The following is a 16,155-nucleotide window of genomic DNA, read 5'->3' as shown; positions in this document are numbered from 1 at the left end:
ACCTGGACCGATGTGCGAGTGCTCCAGAGAACGTTTTTGCAGATATAAACACAAGCGGCATTAGACCTTTTCATGGGTAGACAAAGAATACGGAACAAGGAACAGGTACTGACAAAACCACTTGGCCGGCTCAACCATTAAGTGGACAATAAGTGCAGAAATAAGTGGGAGGAGCTTTTTGTTCGCACCGAGAATGAAGAGCCAGAAATCCTCTGCAGCAAACTTACTAGATAATTATATAAACTGTGCTTAAAATTAAGTAGAGGTAGTAGTTGGCAGTAAATTACTAATCTACTGTAATACTTAAATAATACTTAATACTTACCGTAGGTTTAAGCAAATTGAAGAGGCCTGAACCGCCACTGCTTTCCCCAAAGGATAGTCCATGCCCATTGACTATCCAGATGTGGACCCCCTCTTGCCCCCCCCCCTCAATAAAAATGCTGGAGCTACGCCCCTGTTTACCTATGAATTGCTTCAGTGGGTAAACATATTTAGAGAATACCATTACATAAAACCACAATTCTTTTTGCTTCACAAATGTGTTATGTAATGTTGTGCATAATTTAAATGTATTTATGATAGAGTTTATTCCTGTTGAAATTTCTTAAAATACACAGTATATCATGTTCAATATCTCAACTTAAAAACTGTAGTTAATTTTTATCAGAAACTATAGCATTTTGTACTGGCTAGTCGACATTGAACACGCCTTTTTTTTTAATTATCGACCCCAACATCATAATTGTTGTTATTGTCGTTGTTATTGTTATTGTTGTTATTATAATATTTATATTGTTATCATATTGTTATCATAATCATTGTTGTTGTTATTGTCAATCAAGTACCACTAACTTCCCTGAAAAAAAGAACTCCGACTTTTGATTTCCTTATTTCTTACGTGATAACCTCAGCAAACGTATAAAATTGTTACAGGACATTTTTCTCAATAATTGGAATGGTTCAACGTAATTTTCGGTTTTGTTTCTGTGACAAATAAATCTTGCAGCAAGATTCAGCCCATTTTTGTGAGGGCGGGGGATATACATTTCAAATTGTTACTTGTCTGATAAAGCACCGACCACTCAAGTTATTCATCCATTGATGCATTGTTGAACCGGTCTTTTCGTTAGTTTCTTTCAGCCTTAGCGTGACAAGACAGAGAGAAGTGACAAAATAGATGGGAAATATATAATTTAGGACATATATTTCCAAATTGTGAGGGGGGAAGTAAATTATTTGGACAGTGTGAAGTTAGAAAACAATTCTTACTTCATAATATGAAGAATAATTGTACCTAACACATTTTGCATGCAGACCCACTATACTCCCCCCTAATGTGCAAATATATAGCCCAAATTTACTTCTAAAGAATTATATTTTTATCATAGTTAGGTATATTTCATTAGGATTAATGAAGAATTAGAATTCTTGAGTGGTCGGCGTTATATCATACAAGAACCCTCAAATTTTCAAAAGTACTTGTTAGGGCAAGGTTTTTCAGCATTTTATGGAAGGTCCTACGGTTCAAAATTTAGGAGAAGAAATTTATTCTCTAACTAACCTTAATCTGGAGTAATATATATATAATTTAAGTCTGTAAGCTTGACTTTGAGGATATTTTTCCCCTTTTTGGGGGAGAAGGATACATAAAGCTGTTTGGAATCTCACACTAATATGTAACTCTACAGAGAGGGGTTTTGCCCTAAAATGGGTGATAGAATATCATCAAGAAGCGACATTAATCATTTTTATAAGACTCTGAAAAAGTTAAGCCAGCTTTACCTCTCACAGAGATTATTTGTCTTGGCTTTACTCTAATTAGCCATGGTTCTCAAGTCTTTTATCAATTTCACCAAGATGATCAAATTCAAAATCAACAAATAAAATAGAAAAATCCAAAAAGAAAAGAAATAAAGAACTATTGCTATTTTCCAGTTTTGGTGAATGATAGACTATACAGAGTTAGGAATAAATTAATGGCTGAAGCCACTAAAAAATTGAAAGTGTTTAAGAAGTTTGAGAGGTTCAAGAGGTTCAACAGGAAAATGTGTTAGTCATCTTGTTTATTATTGAAAAGATGCTGAAAATTGGAACGAAGAGTTTTGAGTCATCTTGAATTTCTAAGAATAATGTGTTTCTTTTTTAAATTCTTTTTTTTAGAAAATAAAAATTCGAAGTGCTTCCGATCTCCAACCAGCTGAGTGCTAGGATTTATTCATTTTATTTGAATATCTGAACAGCTTGCTCAAAGATCTCGAATAGTACTCCAATTTCTCATCCAGAGTCCTGCACAAGCGGTAATGGAACAAATTTCTCATTTTCGCTCAGAAAGAAAAAAAGAAAAGGCAAAGAAAAAAAATTAGCTCTAAAGCTATTAAAGTTATCCAGCTGATTCTTTTTTGTATTGTAACTAATGAATTAAATCTTAGTTAAGCCAATGCTGAGATATATTATGCCTTATTCACTATGATATTTTTCCAATATTCACTATGATATTTTTCCAATACCGCGTTTTAGCACTACTACCAACAACTCACTGCAGCACAAGGTGACAAGGTGAAGGATTTGTGAGTTTTGTTATCTTTATTTTGTCTAACTGTTTTATTTTTATATATCTGCAATGTTCTTTTTGTTTAATTCCACCTTGTCAGCATGTATTTTGTAGAATTAGAAAAGAAAAGAAAACTTTTTTTTTTCTTGAGATGTTTTAGTTCTTTCCTTCAATTCACACATTTTTCCCATAGTTTCAACATAATTTGAACATAAAATATTGAAATTGAAAAAGCTTCTTTTGAAGTCCATAGAAAAATTCAAGCAAATATACTGCAGCTGCTACTGTTATCAACTCGTCACAAAGTCATCATCCAATTTAAAATGTCTAATTTGTCTATGTGTCAAGATATTTCATAGATTTGGGGTGTTTCTAACAATCCCAGCTTAATCTGTATTGCCTGGCCTTCCATTAACCTTCTTACAGGTTATTCTGTCTCCATTAGGTCTACTAGCTTAAAGCTAACTAGCCTACTTGACCTGCCAAGATTTTCCTAAGGTATCCTAGGTCTACTTTTGCGTAGACCTGGAAGTACTATGAACAAGACATTCTTATAGTTCCAGAAGTTTATTTTTTAGAAAAGTACATCTGTATTGAACATACCTAATGGATTTCTGAGACTTAGAAAAGGGTTTTCTCGACGAAGCTTTCCGTGGAGGTCATGCCATTACTCCTGTGGGGACGGGAGGAGATTAAGGTTTACTAAAATAGGTTTACTTTAGTATCACTATTTAAAAGGCTCGGCACACGTAGCTGATTTCGGGAACCGATTTCAGCATCAGGGAACAGACGATAGCAGTAAGAAAAATTTGTTGAAAGAAAAATTTATTGCGCGAGATTTTCAAAAGAAAAAATCATGGACACAAATAGTCAGGTGGAGTTTATTAATAGTTGTATGATTGATCTCAGCTTAGTTCTCAGTTTAGTTCTCAGCTCAGTAGCGGGGTCTTTCACCACAGACATCTCTGGCTGACTATTTATTTGTATCCCTATTTTTTGCGATGATCATGATGAAAATCGGTGCTGATTTTGTAAATCGGCGTCGAAAACTAGAAAATTTTTCAAGCTCAAATCGACGCCGATTTCTTTTAAAATCGGCACTGATTTGGAAATCAGTTCCCAAAATCAGCTACGTGTGCCCAGCCGTTAAGTTTATTATTCAAATTTTAATCCTTTTCAAATTTTCATTTCATTAAAGAAAGTAATTAAATTTGAAATTCTTTCACTATTAAATTATGAAGTTCTTATATTGTTAAATATTTAATTATTAAGGCTATTATTATTTAGTTCTTTTGATTTTCCTGCTGAAAAAAAATGAAACGATTGAGGATTTCTTTTTTGATCATCAAGATGAAATTCAACACCGTCTTTGTAAATCGGCACCGATAACTACAAAAATTTTTAAGATCAAATCAGGGCCGTTTTTTTTTGCAAATCGGCAACGATTTTGTGCCCAGCCCTTAAGACAAGTCTCCATGGGCGTTTATACCAATATGCAAATGTCAGTTTTACAGAACCTAGTACCTGTCTCCCCTACTTCAACATCGCATTGATATAGTGACCTTGTTGCAGCTTTTACTATTACAAATTTTACAATTGCCTTGCTGCTTGGAGGCAAGGCATCTAATTTCAAATTAGAATTTTATTAACCACAGAATTCAGACGCTCATAGAAATTTTTCCAAATGCTTATCAGACAAGATATTTCTGAATCGTTCAATTTTTTGCGTTTTCCATAGCTTCAATATCTTTCTGAGTTTGGGCGAATGATATGGATGAAGAAGTTGAATAATAATTTCTTTCATAAAATTTTCTTCTATTTCTTCCCGCGACGTGTCAATAGTTATTTATTCCGTATTCATCCAAAACTCGTGCTGAATCTGCTATCGACCGTCTCCACTAATTCCATTTTGGCGAATGTGGCACAAAAAGTAACCTTTTCGATTCCTCATTCTGGTAACCAACAAAACGGAATGAAATAGCTATCTCTATAGAAAAAAATTGGCATTTTTCCGTTCCGTTTTGGAAGACTGGTTCTTAGCTTGAGCTCCGACCTTGTTTGGATGCTCTTTCCTCCAAGCATTTCATTGCCCCAATGAGTACATACGTAAAGATAAAAACAAAATATACCTCGGTATTCTTTTCTTTTGCAACTCCAACAAGAAGACGACTTCTATCACAGCCAATAGTAATTATCCCTGGGCTAGCCTTTAAATATTTTCCATTGCCGCAGCCTAGAAAAAATAAAAATAATAAAAAAAAGTAGAAAACTCTTCATTAATATCTGTAATGACTCTTTCATTAAAAATTAACTACGCAGACCATATTAATCACCCTTTCCTTCATAATTAGTATGCAGAACAGTATTCAACAGCTTTTTTTTTTACAAATAATGTGAATGGTGCTGTCAGCTAAGTTGTGTCAGGCTTAGTTTTTATGTATGGTACAAGCTATTTGAGAAAAAATTTGTAAATTCGTGATATCGGTTACTTTTATTGTTGAATTAATTTACCTTTTGTGTGTGTTAAACCTTCTGGCAGGTTGAAGAGAATAGGCGGCGTTATCTTGCTTCCTCTCTGAAATTTGTTGAGAAGACGGCAAATTAGCAGATCGATAACTACTTGCTAAAAGGAATGACGTGGTTAGCGACGACGAGGAATGACGAGCTTAGCGCTGTAAGTTTCAACCGATAAACTGCTTGACAACAAACCTTGGGACTTGAGGACACAACCAAAGCCAATAAATATATGGATGAAAATGTGTTTCTAAGAATTAAGCCTATTTTACTCTTCCTAGATACCAGTTTCGATGAAGCTCACCTACATCATGGAGCTCACCTACATGAATGAAGCTCTCCATCATGAAGCTCACCTACGATGAAGCCCGCCCCTATCAACGAAGCTCACCAAAACTTACTTAGTGTACCCCATCACGCCCCATCTTCAAAAGCAGTAACGCTTCAACTTGTCTAATTTCACATATCTGCTTTTCAAGTTAAAATATGGAATCAGTTGCTTAGCTGCGCTAAACTCGAACTTCATCCTTCAAAACAGGGTTGAAGACAAGGCAAAAGTGGGACAAAGGCACATAGGGGTATGGAGCTGTGCCAGCTGAGCCTTTTACCTGCAGTGACCGAGTTCAAAGAGTGCAGATGTGAAAGCGACGATATAACAAGTAAAATTGTTAAAATTAAAATTTACCTAATGACCAGACAGAAATACAGCTCGAAATATTCTTGCGGTTAAAATTTTCTGCCAACTTATGATAAAAATTATTTTTTAGCACCTTTTCCCCAAACACATCCAATCAAAAATTTTGATAGCCATTTTGTTCAACGTAGTTGAAAATTCAGGGAATTAAGTCAGTTAGGATGACAACACCTCCCCCCAAGCCCTCAGGGTAAGGGTTGAAAGTTATACCCTGGGGGCATATAAGGTTCTTATAGAAAGCGTTGTCGTAGAAACTTCAAAAAGGCTCATTCGATTGGAAATTTTATTGGCTAGGGCCTTTTTTAATAGTCAAAAGTGATTGGAAGGCAACTAACACTTCTTCCACGCCCACCATTTTCCCAAACACAGCGAAAAATTTTGAGATAGCCATTTTGTTCAACGTACTTGAAAGTTCTGGAATTTATATCTTTGAGCATAACACTCCCCCAAAGGTCTTCAGGGCAAGGGTCATAAGTTATGCCCTGGGGGCATCTAAGATTGTTATGAAAGGCATGCTGGTATAAACTTTAGAGAGGGTTCATTTGATTCGAAATTGAAAGTTCTAGTTCACTTTTTAAGTGTCAAAAGATATTGGATGGTAACCAGCCCTCCCCAGGCCCTTTTTTCCCAAATGCAATAGCTGCATAAAATTTTGAGATAGCTATTTTGTTAAAAATAGTTCAAAGATCCTATATCAAAAACTCTGGTGTCAACACAACCCCCTAGGGCCTGGGGGCTAGCGTTGTAAGTTATGCCCTGGGGGCATTTATGGTTCTTATGGAAGGGATGCTCGTATAAACTTCAATAAGGGCTCATTTGAATGGACATTGAAATTTCCAGTTCACTTTTTAAGAGTCAAAAGAGATTGGAGGGAACCTACCCCCCCCCCCCTCTCCACACCCTTTTTTCTCAAACCCATCTGATAAGATCTTTGAAATAGCAATTTTTTTTTTAAATAGTTCAAAGATCATATAACAAAAACTCCGGGGTCGACACAGCCCGCCAGGGCTGAAGGGCTGAAGGCAGGCGTTGTAAGTTATGCTCTGGGGGAATATATGATTCTTATGGAAGGGATCATCGTATAAACTTGACAGAGGGGTCATTTGATTGGAAATTGAAAGTTCTAGTTCAGTTTTTGATAGTCAAAAGAGATTGGAGGGCAAATAGCCCCCCCCACGTCCCCATTTTCCCAAATGCATCCGATAAAAATTTTGAGATAGCCATTAAGTAAAAACTTCAAAAGTTAGATAACAAAAACTCGGGTGTCAACACAACCCCCCCCCCCCCCGGGCCCGGGAGCCGGGGTTGTCAATTATGCTCTGGTGCATATATAGTTTTTTTGTAAGGGATACTCATATAAACTTCAGAGAGGGCCCATTTGATTGGAAATTGAAATTTTGAGTTCACTTTTTAATTGTCCAAAGAGATCCGAGGGCAATTAGCCCCCCCCCCTCCCCACGCCTTTTTTTCCAAAACCATCTGATGAAAATTTTGAGGTAGATATTTGGTAAAAAAAAAATAGTTCAAAGGTCGGATATAAAAACTCTGGTGTCCATACAACCCCCAAAGGCCCGGAAGAAGGCGTTCTAAGTTATGCCCTAAGGGCATGTATGGCTCTTATGAAAGAGATGCTCGTATAAACTTCATAGAGGGCTCATTTGATTGGAAATTGAAAGTTTTAGTTCACTTTTTAAGAGTCAAGAGATTTAATGGCAACTACTCCCCCCCACGCCCTGTTTTCCCCAAACCCATCCGCTACAAATTTTGAGATAACCAGTTTTTTAAAAATTGTTCGAAAATTAGATAAAAAAAACTCCGGTGTCAACACAACCCCCCCCCAGGGGGTAGGCGTTGTAAGTGTTGTCCTGGGGGTGTGTATGGTTCTTATGAAAGGGCTGCTCGCATAAACTTCAGAGAGGGCTCGTTTGATTGGAATTTGAAAGTTCGAGTTCAATTTTTAAGAGTCCAAAGTTATCCGAGGGCAACTACCCCCCCCCCCCCCACAAACACACCCTTTTTTCCCATAACCTATCCGATAAAATTCTAATCAGCCACTTGATTATAAATAATTTAAAGGTCAGACAAGAAAAACTCCTGTGTCGACGCAACCCCCCATTGCCCGGAGGCAGGCCTTGTAAGTAATGCTCTGGGGGTATATATCGTTTTTATAAAAGGAAAGCTTGTATAAGCTTCGGAGAGGGTTCATTTGATTTGAAATTGAAAGTTCTCGTTCACTTTTTCAAAAGAGATTGGAAGGCAACTAGCCCCCCCCCCCCACGCCCCAAATGCATCAGATAAAAATTGTGAGATAGACATTTTGTTAGAAATATTTCAAAGTTCAGATAACAAAAACTCCGGTGTCGACACAGCCCCCCCCCCCCAGGGCCCGGGGGGAGACGTTGTAAGTTATGCCCGGGGGGTATATGGTTGTTATGGAAGGGATGCTCGTATAAAGTTAATAGAGCAAACTGAAAGTTGTAAATCAGTTTTTAAGATAAAAAGTTATCGGAGGACAGCTATCCTCCTCCCAAACTCCATTTATTTTTTTCCCAGACGCACTTTATATAGAAGGGGTTGTCATATAAACTTCAAAGGGGGCTCATTTCAAAGGGGCAAACTTTTTTCACTTTGATATTCTTACTTTGATACCAGTTTTGATGCTTCGAGGAAGATTTGATTTTTTTCAACAGTTTGATTTTCAAATAGGAAATTTAAAAAAAAACTTGAAACTTTTTGCAATAAAAAACGAACAAGAATTAATTAAAAAAAAACTTTCTGAAAAATAAGTTTTTCAAAGAAAAGTAAAGGCCATTTTAAACTTAGGCTCAGCAGATACAAATATCTGTTAAAATTCAAACTCAAAACAACCAGAAATTACTATTAAAGAATAAATGAAACCCAAAACGAACTCATAATGTAAATGAATAAATAAATCTTAAAACGAGTGAAACTTAAATTGAATATGCAAAACATACTGCGGCATTGGTACTTTACTGAAAACTATATGCGTCTTGAACAGTCTTGGAAGTATACACAATATCAAATTGAATATTTGAATTATAATGATATTAATTGTGGAAAGATCCATCAGTACAAGAATTTATTTTACTCTAATTTTATTGTTATTTTCAATGCTGTAAGAACTGGAAAAGAAATTATTTGTAATATAATTCGTTTTAAGTGAAGCACCAATGACGCAGTAGGCTTTTAGTTTTTATTTACAGTTAAGGAAGGGGGCAGTATCCCAACTCTTGTTTGTAGTGAAACTATATTCATCTTGAACAACTCTAGAAAAAACTAATAAATTAAAGTGAATATTTGATGTATAATTATAGTAATTGCTGAAAGCTCATCAGTTAAAAATTTTACTATAATTTTATTGTTTATTTTCAATTTTAGTACAAAAGAAAATATTTGTAACAAAGGTGGTTTTCAGTAAAGCACCAATGACGCATGAGGTTTTAGATCTTTACAGTGAGAGAAGGACGTAAAGCCCAAGCTCTTGTGGGTTTCGGTTTCTTATTTTTCTAGGCTTAATTGATATTATATGTCAAGGCTTCATTCGTGTTATTATCTCATTCTTGATTTACATTGGTAGGTTTTTTAAACTTATCTGTGTTAATTCTTTATTTGATTTTTGTTCTTTTTAAGTTTCATTTATGCTTCAATATCAAAATATTTTTTTTCGTTTTAAGCTTGATTTTCATATTCAATCTAAGCATTACTCACTTTAAGATCTATTTGTTTATTTATATTAATATTTGTTGCATTTTTTTGCTATGATTGTTTATTTAATTTCTGATTCGTGTTGGGTTTTATTTATTCTTTAATAGTAATTTCTGGTCGTTTTGAGTTTGAATTGTAAAAGGTATTTGTATCAAATGAGCTTAAGTTAAAATGACCTTTACTTTTCTTTGAAAAATTTATTTTTCAGAATTTTTTTTAAAATTAATCTCTTTTAAATACCTTCTTCTTCTTGTTCCACTTTCTGTTGCTTTTAAAAGTTGGTTCCGAGCCAAAAAAAAGTATTAATGACCTCTTCGCTTTATTGATTTTATTAGCCTGTTCGAACTAAATGAAATTGAGACAAATTGTATTTTCAATAACTTTATAAAATACATCAAATTTGAGAGCTGGACAAAGCTGGTTTTTACAGGACTTGTTAAGGAACCGAAAGTTTTGCCATCTTGCATTGCTAAGCCTACGGACGCGCTTATTCTGAATTAAAAATTTGCGGAATATGCAGCAGCCCAACGGTCCTGATCTTGGGACCACATGTGCATGCGCTCTTTCATCTGATGGGGGGATTTACCAAGCGGTTAAAAAATAAATATAGCCAATTTTATCCCTAATTCTTCAATGGGACACTATTCTTCAAGCAATAACGAAAAAAAGTTACTATTTAGCAAAGACGTTGCTCGGTTAAAATCAAAAGCATTACAGAATACACAAATAAACAATGCACACGCATCAAACAAACATAATTTTAGTAGTGGACTGTCAGCAGTGAGTTGCAGCAGACAACAGTACTGTACTGTAAACAAGCTTTCAGGTGGGTACTGGTGAGCTTAACAAGCTTGTTTTTTTCGGCTTTACCATTAAAATTAATGGTAAAATTAATCATAGGCAGCGCTAGCGCGCTGCCTATGATTAAAGTGCATATCCCCATTTCACTTCCTTCAACTCCCGCGCCCATCATAGGTAACTAAATCTCGCAGTTAAACTAGGCACTATTACAACAGCCCGTGCATGGCATCAATCAGCTGCATTTGATTTGAAAATGACGTCTTAGTGAATCAAAAAGAACACCTTTAAATTCCCACCCGTTGAAACCTTATACAGGAAAATCGCAACCCCCCTAATTGAACAAAAAAAAAAATGCTATTCTACATAGGCTACTCAGTAGTCATATGTCCTCACATTTTTCTTCGTTGCTATTGAGGCACTGGAACATCATAGAGACCTGTTCAAGGACCATAAAAGCTAATTCTTATTTCTTATCGTTTTTAATATATTAGACTCGATAAGGTCGACATTAAGTGCCACATGGTACACTAAAAGTACAATTTGGGTGACATTTATGGAATGGAAAGGCTGGGCCGGACACGAGGACACCCTTAAGAGTTAGTTATGGCTCATTCATAAGCTAATTTTTATATTTAATTGCTGCTTATAAATTTGACTCAATAAGGCAATCATAAAGTGGCGCATGGCACCCAAAATGTGCAATTTGGATTGTTTTTAAATTTTTTAAATAACAAAAAGGGTATTGTCCAATGAAAAAACTTGGCGGGTAAATTTACCCCTACCCCTGCGGAAATTCTTCTCCATGGAGAATCCTTCTGGAAATTTTTCTTACATTTGAAATAGCTACAGGATTTTTAGTTTGAAGTATTCAAAACAAAAAATGTGTGAATTTTTAACTACCTCATTGAGCATTGTTTGATTAAGAATATCCAATTAAGAATAATCAAATTAAAAATTTGATTAAGCTAATCTGAACAATTCTTGGTAGCATTGCGATAGAAACCTTACATAAATTAAAACTTTCAAAGGATGCCAACGGGATGAGAAAAATTTACACCTAGAGTTTGAAAATTACCTCTCCCCAGAGGTGGATCCAGGGGGGATGGGGCGCGTCCCCCCTAGCGTAGTTTAAAGTAGTGAACTTTACCTAATTAACTCAAGTTTGCGTTAATTAAACTTGCTCCTAACGCTATTTTATCAGATCAACCTATTTTGCGCCCCCTCCCAATTTTTTTTATCGGTTCAACCTATTTTGTGACCCCCCCCCTAAAAAAATCCTGGATCCACCCCTGCTTTCCCCTTATGTCTAAAATTCCCTTTACCAAGCGAAGCTCAGTCGCACAGTGCTGCTTGATAAAACTTATAACAATAGTTAAAGAGTATTTGTTGGCACCACTTATAAGTAAGCATAAAATTTCTAAACATTGAGAAAAATATACACATATTGTTCGAATTCACTTTATCCTACTTGCAGCCGACGTATATTACAGCACGCTGATTCAGAGATAAATGTTAAGCAGGTTATGTCAATTCTTTTTTTGGAGCTGGTTTAAAGAAATATTTAGAAAAGAGAAAATAGCGAAAACTCCGCACGGTATCAAACAGTTCGTGGTAACGAACTGTAAGTAAGGAGCGATCCGGCTCAATGGTAACCGAAACTCTAGAAAACGGGATTTTGATACGAATAGATACATCAAAAGAATCAGATTTTAATGCTGATTTCAAATATATAAGTTTCGTCAAGTTTAGTCCTACCCATCAAAAGTTACGTGCCTGAGAAAATTTGGCTGATTTTCGAAAAAAGGGGAAAGACCCCCTAAAAGCTATAGAACCTTAATGAAAATCAGTCCATCATATTCAGCGTATCAGAGAACCCTACTATAGAGGTATCAAGCTCCTATCTACAAAAATGTGGAATTTTGCATTTTTTGCCAGAAGAAAGGTAACAGATGTGTGTTTATTTGTTTTTTTGTTTTTGTTTTTTTTTTCCCCAGGGGTGATTGTATCGACCCAGTGGTCCTAGAATATCGTGGGAGGGCTCATTGGAACGGAAATTAAACGTTCTAGTTCACTTTTTAAGTGACCAAAAAAATTGAGGGCAACTAGGCCCCCTCCCACGCTCATTTTTTCCCCAAAATCACCCGATCAAAATTTTGAGATAGCCATTTTGTTCAGCATGGTCGAAAATATGATAAATATGTCTTTTAGGATGACTTAATCCCCCAAAGTCCTCGGGGGGAGGGCTGAAAGTTATGAACTTAGTAGAGAGCTATCTTATACTCCTACTGGGGCTCCTTATATGGGCATAGAACCACGTGGTTAATGGGGTCAATGACCTCTTTCTCCAGGTGTGTTTTTGGCAAGCCCTCAGCGAAGGTTTTGGTCCAGAAATAGTATTTGTTATTTTTTCCGAGGCAAAGTGTCAAGCTCAATGGTGGTGTTGTTTTGTACAGATTCATTAGAGTGAACATTTGCTTAATGGGTTCAATGTTGTTGTCGTTATTTTGGACACGCGATAGAGTCATATGGGGAACACGTGGTTAATGGGGTCAATGTTATTGTTGTTGTTTTGGACACGCTCTCAGCGAATGTCAATGTTGTTGTTGTTTCCGAGCCAGATGTTATGAGGTTCCGAGAAACAGTTAATGACACTTCCTTCCTGTTCGAGCCAGATGTTATGAGGTTCCGGAAACAGTATTTGTTATTGTTGTTCAAGCCAAATTTTACGAGTTCCCGGGAAACAGTTAATTAATGTCTGGCAGATGACGTCGAGTTAATTAATGACTTTACATTTCCAAAGAGCATTGTCTCCGAGAAACAGTTTAGATCACACATGATGTCATGATTGATTGATTGACACGAAAAGGGAATTCATTTGTTGTTTCTAAAGAGAACTGTCTCAGAGCGAATGTTTAGATCTTAGCGATGAATTATTTTAGCGCGCGAAAAGGTTTCCAAATAATTTGAAATGCATTAGCGCAGAGATGCCAATAACAAAAGGAACACGCTGAATTTACGTTTAGGGATTATTTGGGCGAAACCGTTTTAGACATTTTAGGGAATTATTTCGGCGAAACAGATAGACATTTTGAAAGAAGATTTTAGAAGAGAATTTGAGGGAGAAACTCTGTGGTCCTTATAATACACAAGTTCCATTTGAACAGTGTTGTGAGGTCCTCTACCACAACCCATAAGGCTTCTAATCCCCCGACCCAACCCCAAGGGTTCCGATCCCCCTACCCAACCCCGAAGGGTTCCGATCCCCCTACCCAACCCCGAAGGGTTCCGGTCCCCCGACCCCAACCCCAAAGGATTCCCATCCCCCTACCTCAACCCCGAAGGAAGCCCCCAGTCCTCAAAGGTCCCCCCAAGCCCCCAAAGGGCCCAGAGACCCCCCACGGCACTCCTCGGTGCCCCCAAAGGCCCGCCCCCGGGCCCCAAAGGTCCAACGGGCTCCCAAAGGTCCTCCACCGGCCCTCAAGGGCCCCCAGATCCCCCAAAGGCCCGCTCCGGGCCCCCAAAGGCCCTCCCCCGGTCCCCAAAGGTCCCCCGGACCCCAAAATGCCCTCCCCCGATCCTTAAAGGCCCCGATCCTTAAAGGCCCCCCAGGCTCGCAAAGGGCCCCCGAACCCCTAAAGGCCCTCCCCCGGTCCCCAAATGTCCACCGGGCTCCCAAAGGACCATCCGGCCCTCAAGGGCCCCCAGAACCCCCAAAGGCCCGCCCCTGGCCCCCAAAGGCCCCCACCGCGTCCGCAAAGGCCCCCCGGACCCTAAAATGCCCTCCCCCGATCCTTAAAGGCCCCCCAGGCTCCCAAAGGGCCCCCGAACCCCCAACGGCCCTCCCCCGCTCCCCAAAGGTCCACCGGGCTCCCAAAGGACCATTCGGCCCTCAAGGGCCTCCAGACCCCCAAAGGCCCTCACCCGGTCCCCAAAGGTCCAACGGGTTCACAAAGGACAACCCAGTCCTCAAGGGCCTCCTGGATTCCCCAAACGCCCTCCCCGGGCCCCCCCAAGAGCTCCCACCCCATTTTTTAATACTTTTTTATGGAGTTATTTATCTTCAGAGCAAGTTCCTTTCTTAATGTCCCTCCTAATCCCATTTTCCTACTTGAAGTACTTATCTTTTTCACCACGACTATACTTTACAGATTTTTGGTTAACTCAACACCAGGAAATACTTTTCAAAGACAATTTCAGATCAAGTTACTTTCTTAATATCACTCCTAAACCCATTTTCCAACTTGAAGTACTTATCTTTTTAACCACGACTATGCTTTACAGCTTTTTGGATACCTTAACACCAAGAAATACTTTTCAAAGACCATTTCAGAGCAAGTTACTTTCTTAATGTCCCTCATAAACCCATTTTCCAACTTGAAGTACTTATCTTTTTCACCCTCAACTATGCTTTAAAGCTTTTTGGATGCCTTATCACAAAGAAATACATTTCAAAGACCATTTCAGAACAAGTTACTTTCTTAATTTCACTAATAAACCCAATTTACAACATTTAGTAATTATATTTTTCACCCTCACCTACAGTTTACAGCTTTTTGGATACCTCAACAATAAGAAATACTTTTCAACGACCATTTCAGAGCACGTTACTTTCTTAATATCCCTCCTAATCCAATTTTCCAACTTGAAGTACTTATCTTTTACACCACTACTATACTTTACAGCTTTTTGGTTATCTCAACACCAAGAAATACTTTTCAAAGACCATTTCAGAGCAAGTTACTTTCTTAATGTCTCTCCTAAACCATTTTTCAACTTGAATTACTTATATTTTTAACCCACTACTATAATTTACAGATTTTTGGATACATCAACAACAAGAAATACTATTAAAAGACAATTTCAGAGCAATTTACTTTCTTAATGTCCCTCCTAAACCCATTTTCTAAATTTAAGTAATTATCTTTTCACCCACAACTATACTTTACAGCTTTTTGGATACCTCAACACCAAGAAATACTTTTCAAAGACCATTTCAGAGCAAGTTACTTTCTTAATGTCCCTCCTAAACCCATTATCCAACTTGAAGTACTTATCTTTTTCACCCACTACTATACTTTACAGCTTTTTGGTTACCTCAACACCAAGAAATAATTTTCAAATACCATATCAGATCAATTTACTTTTTTAATGTCACTCCTAACCCCATTTTACAACTTAAAGTACTTATCTTTTTCACCCACAACTATACTTTACAGCTTTTTCGTTACCTCAACACCAAGAAATACTTTTCAAAGACCATTTCAGAGCAAGTTACTTACTTAATGTCTCTCCTAAACCCATTTTCTAACTTGAAGTACTTATCTTTTTCACCCGAAACTATACTTTACAGATTTGGATACCTTAACACCAAAAAATATTTTTCAAAAATCATTTCAGAGCAAGCTACTTTCTTAATGTCCCTCCTAAACCCATTTTGCAACTTGAAGTACTTATCTTTTTCACTCACAACAATACTTTACAGCTTTTTGGATGCCTCAACAACAAGAAATACATTTCAAAGACCATTTCAGAACAAGTTACTTTCTTAATGTCTCTCCTAAACCCATTTTCCAGCTTGAAGTACTTATCTTTTTCACTCACAACAATACTTTACAACTTTTTGGATACCTCAACATCAAGAAATTCTTTTCAAAGACCATTTCAGAGCAAGTTACTTTCTTAATGTCAATCCTAAACCCATTTTCCAGCTTTAAGTACTTATCTTTTTCACCACAACTAGACCATACAGCTTTTTGGATACCTCAACACCAAGAAATACTTTTCAAAGACCATTTCAGAGCAAGCTACTTTCTTAATTCCCCTCCTAAACCCATTTTCAGACTTGAAGTACTATTTTTTTTCATCC

At 37.2% G+C, this 16,155-nt stretch overlaps 1 protein-coding gene across 1 annotated transcript in view; it reads right to left on the bottom strand.

The window, feature by feature from the left end:
• fid (class I SAM-dependent methyltransferase fire dancer) overlaps positions 1–16,155 on the bottom strand; it is a 118,235-nt gene that overhangs the window by 74,853 nt on the left and 27,227 nt on the right. Inside the window, exon 3 of the mRNA XM_089099241.1 lies at positions 4,684–4,787. Within this exon, the coding sequence (XP_088955367.1) occupies positions 4,684–4,787 (104 nt within the window). The remainder of the gene's footprint in view (positions 1–4,683; positions 4,788–16,155) is intronic.

This window comes from Artemia sp. Qi Xiang Cuo, chromosome 13 (genome assembly GCF_049724085.1).
Source record: "Artemia sp. Qi Xiang Cuo chromosome 13, ASM4972408v1, whole genome shotgun sequence".
Classification (NCBI taxonomy): Eukaryota; Metazoa; Arthropoda; class Branchiopoda; order Anostraca; family Artemiidae; genus Artemia; species Artemia sp. Qi Xiang Cuo.
Note: the sequence above shows the minus strand (reverse complement) of the source record. Positions and strands in the feature narration are given on the sequence as shown.